An 11,106-nucleotide genomic window follows, 5' to 3' on the forward strand; every position below is an offset into this window, starting at 1 on the left:
ACAAATATTAACAAAATTTCTCACAAGAAAATCTTTATTGAATTAATTTTATTACAACCAAGAGGTTCATTGGTAACGATGTTTTTGTGAGCGCTGTGATTCAGGGAGCATCGGCGATAATTTTCTAGTTTATCGGTGTTCTATAGACTGCATTTTGGAAAGTGTGTGTTGGAATTACATCAATTAATTCCTCCATCTCCTTTCTTCCATTAGAAAATAAGATGCACGGATTTACAAAATCCATACACGGTTGAAATCACTACAGTATGAAAACGCTTAATGCAGGTGGAAGTATTTTACTAGCATAGTTATTAATTTGATAATGCGACTTGCCCATGTGATGACTCCACAGTACAGACTTTTGATCAGTAACTCAGACACTGCACCCGATTCGCATCCAAAAGACGTAACCACGTGACCTTATGTGAAACCCTTAATATACCTTCGTTCAACTTACCGGACCTTCTCAAGAAAAAATCTTGGCCGGTCCTAAATCTCAAGGCATTGAACAGTAGCGCTTGGGCTGCGACTTGAAATAAAACAATGTACGAACTAATATGTAATTAAGTATTCCAAATTGTATTTTAAATATATACATTTTAGCTGTATTTACCCATAAGAGAAAATTGTGGAGGAAAAAATGTAAAAAATTATAAAAGCTGTCGTGCCTCGCAGCAGGGAGAAGAAAGATCCGTATCAAATAGCGGCAACCCTCTCCCAACTGTCTGCGTATAGTTAAAGCAAAAAATAAATATTGTAAAAAAAAACACTAGCAATACAAATTAAAATTAATAAAAAAAAGTATAGTTATTAGTAACGAACAGCTAAGGTATGAAACAACAAACCGATGTCTTCATTTTTAGCTAACTATTACTTGAATCTTGAAATCAAGAGAAAAAAGATTTCTTCTAGGCGACCATGTTGCATATATCTCGTCAACGCTTACCATAAAATAAGACAGAAGGCAAATGCTTTGCCTGTAGTCGATAAAAAATAACCGTAAAAAAATTAGATTATTACAAAGAAATCTCATCACGAGTTAAACAAAATTTTAGGTACATTTATGACTAGGATTGGACACGAAATCTGCCTTTCCACGCCCGTAAAACTTAATAATTCCACACTCAAGGATGTACAATAAAGATTGTGCAACAGCAGACAAGCGTCCGATAAATGCGCATAATTTATTCGCCTACCCACGTAATGCAAATTTATTCCATAAATTATTTATTAAATTAACTTCAAAGGTTCGTCTTAGGGACCGGCGTAATAATGTGAAAAGAAATATGACAGTGATATTTAAGGTTTTCATTGATTCTTGATTAATCATGGAAATATTTTATTTTAATATGATGACACAATTTTTTTATAAGATAACCAATGAAATTAGTTGTACATTACTTCGTGGGGAAAAATCTTGAATCTGGATAGTAAAATATTATTAAAAATACGTAATAGCATTATTATGATTCGTCCTTCTGGAGTATGAATAAAAAGTAATCTTGGCATAAATTGTTAACAAATTATTGATATATATTTATATATAACAATAATTTATACGTAAATATATATATATATATACATACATATGTATGTATATATAACAGCTATGTCCGCGACTTCATCTGCGTAGAATTTTACAAAAAAAAAATAATTGTTAATTTAGTTTTTTGTCTAAGATTTATTTTCTCTTTTTAGTTTTTTTTTTAATTAATGAAACGTCAGTTACTTCTTATTGCAACAGCTACTTGCCAGTATAAGTCGTGTCCAACTCGGTACAGTGTATAGATTAGCCGGAACAGACAGACAGAAATTTAAAAAAAATGTTTTTGGCACACATATCGTATGTATATTCATGTGCATGTAAGAAAAAGCAGTTATTTTATATTACAAACATATACTTCGATTTTATTTTTTGTTTATATGTATTCATTACAATATACTTGTAATATAAACATTTTTGTTTTTATGCTAGCTTTACTATTATTTATTTGACCAGAGTTAGCTTTTGTTAATTTAGTTTGACACCCCTGACGTAAACGTATCTTAATTATAATAAAGTTAATTTGTTAAGGTTTTGCTATTGGATCCAATATACGAACAAAGTTGAACTAGGTATTTGATAAATATATACTTTCAAAAATCCATCAAAGCGCTTAAATAAGAGATTAAGGCTAAAGTTTTATTTAAAATGTAACTAACGACGCCACTCGACATTGGACACAAGAGGGTATTTTTGCGAATTTTGCCCAAGTGCTTGTACAGTTGTTAGGTCAAGTGTTTATGTGACACAAAATATATACAAAACCACTGGACCATAAGTAATCAAGTGTTCTCGTTGTGAGTTCGTAACTTAATAGGTGCTTAAAACTTTTGACATAACTTGACGAAACTTGCCTTTTACTTAATGTTTACGTTCAATGTAATTAGAAGGGGGCGGCTGCGAAATAATTTAAACTTTACAAGCACTTTATGTGGCCACTTGTCAGTTTTTGTTACACTTTACTTAAACATTAAACTTATATCGTCATTTAATAATAAATGTTTACATGAAATTGATCAAATTTAACACAAACGCTTATTTATATAAAATGTAGTAAAAGAGATGTTCTTATAAATTTTAGATTGCGTTTAAATAACACTACTGAGGGAGCTTTATGATAAAATTGTTAGTATCCAGTCTAAGTTGCATAAAGCACCAACACATACAATCTTAGGTTCAAGAGTTAAGAATTAAGTTCTCTTCTACTGTATTTAAAGGGTTACTATATTTATACTTTTATGGTTGTCGCTGTCAGGTTATGAAATGTGCTACTAGAACCAATAAGATGCTGTCGGCATTGAAAAAGTGATAAAAGAATACTTTCGTGTAAAAAAGGATATTGTGTAATCAGCCTGTATATCTTGAGTTTGCGATCTCTATGAAACATTTTTACGTCTATAACCGATCATCCTGTAGAAAAACAATGCACTCACCAATAGAGACATCTCGTTCTTGGGGCGCATAGTGACGTCACCAGGTCGGACCCCCGGCCCGCAGTATGGCACGGAGGGTCCTCGATTAAGCGGAGGGTCGTGGAGTGCGCGGAGGGCCGCGTGAAGGCGAGCTCGTGCGGCACTCACACCTCCAGCGCCTCGTACAGCCGCCTCCACCAACTCGCTCACGTCTTTGTCCCATCTATAGAGGAAAGGGAATATTTTAAGACTTCAGTTAACCCTGTATGCGTGACTATATAACCACTATCTCTTTTAAAATATATGAAAAGGCTTTTTTGCTACCGTAGTTAAAACCGAGATGGTCTCGTAACTGTCAATCTCTAAAGTTTACTGAATTAGAACTATATTTACGTTATAGTGAAGGAAACTGATATTTATTTGTGTTATTTTTGTGAATTTAAAACTCATTTGCTGTCAAATAATGTATGTAGGTACATCCTGTCCAAAAAACAATTGTTTCAGAAATAATAAACAGTGTAGTGATTAAATAACTTAAATAGCATTTTCAAAATTAGACTTACTTCGTATTAAAATTAATTATCGCTATCTGTTCTTCCAGACTTTGTACACCAAAAAGTTAGCCCATTGCATTTAAGCACAAAAATAAATGAATGTAACATGTTTTAAATCATTTTACACAGGGTGAATGGAAAAAGGTACAGGGCTTTTAAAAATCACTTATAATCCATAACCCAAAGAGAAAATTTTATGCTGTGACCACTTTTAGTTATAAAATCAGTCTTTAAAAAACATAACTATGTGAACGCTTTCTTACACCATCGTAGTTACATCAGTGTTCTGAATTATCAATTCTACGTCGTACACCCATAAACTATTATGAATTGTAACTTAATTATCGTTACGTTTAAACCTGAATTTTACATATATGTTACTTTTATAATTAAAATAAAATATCTTTCAGTTTTGTCAGTTCCAACTGAAAGTCAACTGATCATCTGTGATACATTTTACCTGCAAATAAAACTATTGTTCATATTCCATAGCCTGATGTAATTTTTTGTTTTTCCATTATTACTAAATTTCCATTTTTAAGCACACGGAAATGTTGTTTGATCATCAAACAAATTACTTATACAATGTTTTTTTTTATTTAAAAATGTCTTTTTAGTTTATCATCACAATTAATATTTCAGCCAAAAGACGTCCACTGCTACACATCGGTATTGACTATAGATATAGGATCGGTTAAAAGTGGACCACATCCCGCGTCTTTCTTACCAAGATCGTCTGTCCATCTGTTTGATGTGTGAATGAAAATCCGTGGGACGCGAGTTGTATGTCAGTAGAATATACTAACCTGCGACCTCCTAAACATGCTCGTATGTCGTCTTTTATGCTCCTGGAGAGTGTGCATATGGGACTGCCGTCGGAGTCGGAGGTGCTCTGTGACCCTTCGTTCTTGTCGCAGTGCGTCAAGCAGGGTTCAGGCTCTGGCGCGTAGGGTTCTATCTTTGGTAAGGTCGGCGACACGCGGCCGTGGCTACCACCACCGCTGCCGTAGCCTACAGAAATTAAAAAAAAAACGTTCATCAGACACGCAGGTTCTCAGATTTACCGTAACGGCACCCTTACGGTTCCTTACGGATCCAATACGTTGTACAAACACGGGTAAGTGAAATGAAGTAATTTACAAAAAAAAATGAAAATAAGTAAATATGCAAACTCCTAAAACAATAAAAGATAGAAATAAAGTAAATTGTAAACAAAACAGAATAAATAATGTTATATGTGATACCAGCTGTGATAATATCAAATTGAATTATTAAAAATGGTTTAAACACTAACATAAATTGTGAAAGAAAAGATAAAAACTCAATATCTGTGATATTTGTGAAGCGAGATGAAGGTTGAAAGGTGATGAAAATGAGGTAACTAAAAATGGATGAATATGTAAGATCATGTGAAGTATGTTAGAAGACCGAATGAATGATTTTAAGATTACTGAAAGAGGAGTAAAGAAATAAAAAGAAGGACGTGAAATAATTAATTAAAAATTATAAATTCCTTGTCCTTAAACAAAGAGGAGACGAGAGGATAAAGGGAGGGGATAGGTACAGTGCTTGGGGCTACCATCTTATAACAAGTTTAAAAAAGCCTTCATCATCATTATTCATCATCTGACATTTGTCCAACCTACTACTGAAAGCGTCCTGCATCCAGCATTATCGACGACCATAACAAAGTCATTTATCCACCTAGCGGGTGGACGTCCATCGTTTCATTTGGGAGTCCGTGGTATCCACCTTCCAGAACCTTAAAGCCCCGGTAGCCATCTGCGCAACGTGCTATGTGGCGCCTTATCGTGTGTCAGTAAGGTTTCACAGGACAGACTCCTCTCCCTGTCTAATTAAATTTTCGCTTCCGACCTCTAAATATATATATATATATATATGTATATATATATATATATATATATATATATATATATATATATATATCGTTAGCTATGTATAGTACTTGTTTACCTTAGTTGTATGGTATGGTATGGTATTCATGTATATTTGTTATCAAGGGAACATATAGGTATCACTACTTTACTTTAAAATAGAAATAGATTAATCCTGACAGATGTCACCGTTATAAAGATGTCCTCACCATACCTTTATCTATAACAATCATTATGGTCTAGTTGAAAAAAGTGAAAGAAGTACAAAAATATACAGCTTGGCTCCTTTGATAATTCAAAACAAATTTCTGCGCACGATATACATTGACATGTGTCATTGACCTAATTATTTAATTAATAACATCTTGACTTAATATAAAATTATATTTACATACAACAATGTTGCAGTAAGACAGACACTAATCACGAAAACCTGTATGGCATAGCTGCGTAATATAAATATATTATACATTATATATTATGAATATATACAGGCAGCGTAACTTATTTTTATCATTTCAATAATAAAAAATGTTATTACGTTATTCAACAGCATTTTTTATGATGTAAATAATATAAATTAGTTAAGCTGCCTAAATCGGGACACAGACGCATTACGAGAAAAATCAACGTTCTGACCGTGATAAACTTTTTCGCTCCTATAGAGTGATTTTGCTTATCAGGTACTAATTATTGTACCTTTTTAAAAACTAGATAAACTGAGCAAGCTTTTAAAACTATGGCCAATTATGGTGCAGTACAAAATTTTTTCACAATAAAAGGTTAAAACTTGACAAAAATTAAAAAAACAAATATACAAATAACTTTTAATGCTAATTTGATAGGTTTCGAAAAAGTTATACCTATATCAATAATTTTCTTAAATAGTGCAAGCACGTCTGTGTAAATAAAAAGATACACAAAAATACCTTAATCTATAAAAGCTATGAGCAAATTACTAGTTGGGGTAGAAAATTTTTAGAAAAAAAAATTATTAACATTTTTCACAATGTTGCCAACCCTAAGATAAAAAGTATATTTTTTTGTAGTCCATATATGTAGACCGAACATTTCGCCGAGAGCCACGAACAGTAATGTATGTAATATATAGATTCAGTAATAAATATATGTAAAGTAATGAATAAATTCGTATATTTTTGAACAAGGTTAAGGATATTTCGTACCAATATATGATATATCAATTTTAATATGTCATTAATAACAGAATTACCATAACTTATAACAATTAAGGACTATAAATATTATTGTAAACCTAAACAATATATTTACCATGTCGATATGACCACGTTATAAACGCGTATTCTTAAAAATCTATTAAAATAGAAAGATTGAGGTGAGGGTGATTGATTTAGAAAAGTCGAGATTATGGGGGACCGGAAAGTTAAGTCGTTTCTGTCGACATATGTTACAGATAAACCAATTGATTTGTTTGATATTTGTATACTTGATGGCAAAAGGTTGTTAATAATGAAGGTAAATATATTGTTAATTAGAAATATAAACTTGTTAAAAATGTAGTCGCGTGAATTTAACTTAAGAAAGCGACATTACTTTCCGGTCACATTAATAACTCATTGTGTGAACTATACAGTAATGTTTTTTTCTTTCAGATTTTACTTTTTTAATACCTTGCAGCTGTCGTGTATCGTCTGAGATGATTATGATCGTGAGAAGAATGCTTAAGGAGCCGAATTTGATGGAAGGTAGTGTCAGATTGAGTTCCCCGGTAATGACGTACTTTAGGTTAAAGCGAGGGTTTCAAACGCGTCCTGGTGTGATAAAAGGCTACAATAAACTCGGACGGTTCTTTTTGTAATTGTTCTTCTTCTTTTCAGCCGATGGAGGCGTACTACAAGGAACCTCTCCCAAAGATCACAACGATGGCCGGTCTGGACCTGAACTATAACACCGGTTCACCTACTAGGTGCCTACTCTTCTACCAGCTCGTGGTCACCATTCGAGAACCTTCCGGCCCCCAACGATCATCGGTTACATGAGCGATGTGCCCCGCCCACTGTCAGCAAGCACACAGCAGCTTCAGACGAGTTCAATTCACAAACAATATCCCAAATATAATATTAAAACTATTAATCCCCAACATTATTTACAAGAGAAATAAACATGTACCAATAATACCTAAATCCTTCCAAAAATCCAGGACTCGTTTTTGTTAATTTTAATCTATATAGATATAGTTCAAAGAAGATCCCACTTGTTTAAACTTTTTGTTTTAAAAATGTTTATATTCTTTTTCCTTTAATGTCCTTTATAATTGATATATTCACAATTTTTTCATAACCGTGTTACAAAACTCGGTACATCGATATCAGATGAGCTGTCTTAAACACTTTATTTTTAATATAAATAAATAGCACGCATAAATACCTGATTAAAAATACGTAAAATAATCGTGCTTACACTTCAATTACTTGCGGTTTTTAAATGTAGAGCAATAACGCCAAGGCTGGACTGCGGTTTGTAACGTACTGGACCCGTGATTATATTGTACACATAACTTATGAATTCGCAAATCATGTATTCATTACTGTCATAAATCAATTATTCCATAAACTCTTTTATAAAAAAGTGTGTATGTTTAAATATACTTATTGATGGAATATGCCAAGAATCTATGAGAGAATTACAGTAGGTGTTTTTTTACCTGACCTGCTCTGTTGGTACTATTGCTTGATTGTTGTATCCGTATAGCTATTGATTCGCTACGAGGGTGTGCTGTTCGACTTACAGGTGATAATGAATTAGTTTCTAAGAAACTTTTCAGCTTTGAACATCGCCTGCGAGTAGCGATTCTGTAAATTTCTTACAGGATTCATTTTGGGGAATACGCTGCGAAAATTGCAGACCTTACCCACCATTTCTCTGTAAGACGAGCAGGAAGTCTGTCCACTACCACACTTACACTAAATTTTCTAGGAAGCGTACCACGTGTTTCGTCACAATGCTTCTGATCAGCGCAGTCCGATATGAAACGGTCTGTCGACTTCCTTATTTCCCCAAGAATTTTCACCGCGAACTCTTTTTTTTTATGGGCCCCGCTGTTGGGGACCTCTCGTTCCCCTATCTCGTGTGGGACAGGGACTTTTTAATTCTAGTAATTTATTCATATTTTTTATTCTACAATTTTCCCAGTCTTTCTCTTTCATTCCATTAGCCATACATCCATCCTCAACCACTACATTCTAGGTTTCCTTACTATTTTATTTTGCAACATTATTTTTTGTTCAAATATTTAACACGTATTTTCTTTGTAATTATCATCTTATATTATACTATTTATTACACTATTTTTGGTACTACTATATTCCTTTTATTTCTATATTTTAGTGTTCCTTTTATTTTTACCTATTGCATTTATTACCACCTTCCTGCAGTAGCTGAGGAAGCATTCTCTCTCCCCTTCGTCTTGCATGATGGCCGAGATATTCCTTTCCTCTATCTTTTTGCCCATCCGGCATTCGGAACCGCGAACTCTTCAGGGTCAAAGTGAATAGGCAACTACTTAGTCTTTGTACTTCATCTTCGAACACATCGTCACTTTCAATCAGACGAGTTGGTAATCAAACGCAGACAAAATTGCGTTAAAATATTATCAAAACTTAATAATATTTATGTAATGATAGAAATAATTACCCGAGGAAGTGGAGGGCGCCCGCCGAGGCACGCGGGGAGCGTCGGGAGGGTCCACCTCTGCCGACTCCTCCAGCGAGTCCACTATTATCACTACCTCTTGCTCCTCCTCCTCCTCCGTGTACAGAGGATTAGATCTGTAATTAATAATATTATTAATATCTAAATTTTGATTCGCTGGTAGGCGCTGGGTGCGGTCGGTTGGAACCGTCCGCATCTATTGGAAATCAATGAAGGAAGCCTATGTCTAGTAGTGAAAGTCCATCCAATTCTAGATCTTTATATATATAATACATATATATATATATATTTCATAAAAGTTTCTTGCTTTTAGTAATGTATCAAATTCATTCATTTAATTTTATATGTAGCTTTTTAAAGCCATCAAAACCGGCCAAATACAAATAGGTTAGCCAAAGAAATTTCATTACAAGCTAATTCACAGTATTCACCAAAAAAAACTCTTTCCTCGACGTTATAACATTAATGTCATGTAATTAACATAAAGTGGGAATCTTCCAGGAATTAAACCTGTTACCTGTTATAGCAAATGTCAGTTTTACAAGCTACCTAGGCTCAGGAATTGCTCATGTAGTCACCATATTCATTCTAAAGCCGTGTACGCATTAGCAAACATTGCGCGTACCGAATACATTATTTAGAAAGGCAATTCACTCGGGGTGATTTACGATTTTAAAACGCAATTGTGTCGTTTATAGATGGCGCTGGTTACACCTATGATTTATGTTGGGTAAATAATGTTCTTTTAATCATAAAATTGTTGAGGCTTATATTATTGGTATTTAATTAGATACACCGGAAATATTTTTTAATGTTAATAAATGCAATTGAATTTAACTACTCTATGTACATAAAAGCTGTCGGTGCGATTTTACATAAAAACAACACAAAAATGCTCTTTAAAAAAATCTTATTTCCCGAAAATTATTACCCAGGTCTCTTTAATGTCAAAGTGGTGTCAGAAGTGCTTCATCTTCGACAAAGTCGTCACTTTCCACCAGAGGAATTGGTGGTCAAACACGGAGAAATAAGTGATAAAATTATCAAATCTTTACTTGCTTATTATACACGATTTATTACAATGTAATACCAAAGTTTTTGTACTTTTAACTGTATATTTTTAACAACTCTATTTTTCCTTGCTAAATATGTCCATCCAATGGACGTATGGGAGAAATTTACGTTTTCATTAACATCACCCTTTGTGCAACAAAGATTTAAATAAATGTGTGATAAACATGATAAAGAACGAAATAAAACAAACGGACGAGGTAAAGGTAAATAGAAATTGACATTTATAATTTCCACGGTATGAAACATAAGAATTTATCTCATAAAAAGCATATTGCGCACTTTATCCGGATTCAAATTCAGCTTTGTTAGTATAAGTTATAAGCGAATGTTACAAATACAGTATAATCATTTATATAAGTAAAAGCTTTAATGGTTAGTTGACGAAAAATGTTGAACTTAATTTGTGACTCATTTACATGGTTGATATTTTAAAGTATTAATTATTTACTTTAAACATTATTAAGTTTCATTTGAAAAGAGCAACTGTTAAGTTACTCCTCTCAGTAAATTAGCATTCCGAGCTGGTGATGGCTTACTACTTCTAATGTTAGAACAGCTGACGATACGAAAGGGTACGTAAATGCCCACTTGACTAAAGATATTTTAAATTTGAATTTCTGAGTGTACAGATGATAGTAATAATACCTAAGTACGGGCGGCATGTCTTCCAAGGCACGCAGCGGATGCAGTTCAGTGGTCCCTGGGACCTGGATGATGAGTGGTGCGGGCGGCGGGGGTGTTGGGGTTGCGGGAGGGGGGCGCAAGCCGCCGCATGCGCAGCCCCCCGCCTCGGACCCCTCGCGGCGCCCTCCACCCTGACAAACAAAGATTATTATTTAGAATGATTGATGATTGAGCTTCAAAGAAGTAAACATAGCGGGATGAACCCAAGCCATGATCCCCTCCTGGGGACCCTTAAACTTAAGTCTTCATGGAGC

At 33.9% G+C, this 11,106-nt stretch overlaps 1 protein-coding gene across 1 annotated transcript in view; it reads right to left on the bottom strand.

Moving 5' to 3' along the window:
- LOC137921780 (uncharacterized) overlaps positions 1 to 10,830 on the bottom strand; it is a 47,515-nt gene extending 36,685 nt beyond the window's left edge. The window contains exons 1-4 of the mRNA XM_068764604.1: positions 10,814 to 10,830; positions 9,077 to 9,210; positions 4,286 to 4,520; positions 2,977 to 3,205 (exon numbers count right to left, since the gene is read on the bottom strand). Of these exons, the coding sequence (XP_068620705.1) occupies positions 2,977 to 3,205; positions 4,286 to 4,520; positions 9,077 to 9,210; positions 10,814 to 10,830 (615 nt within the window). The remainder of the gene's footprint in view (positions 1 to 2,976; positions 3,206 to 4,285; positions 4,521 to 9,076; positions 9,211 to 10,813) is intronic.
- Positions 10,831 to 11,106: the final 276 nt, after the last annotated feature.

Source organism: Battus philenor, unplaced genomic scaffold (genome assembly GCF_028537555.1).
Source record: "Battus philenor isolate CCGP_79_NKW_IND1 unplaced genomic scaffold, ilBatPhil1.0.hap1 SCAF_19, whole genome shotgun sequence".
Taxonomy (NCBI): Eukaryota; Metazoa; Arthropoda; class Insecta; order Lepidoptera; family Papilionidae; genus Battus; species Battus philenor.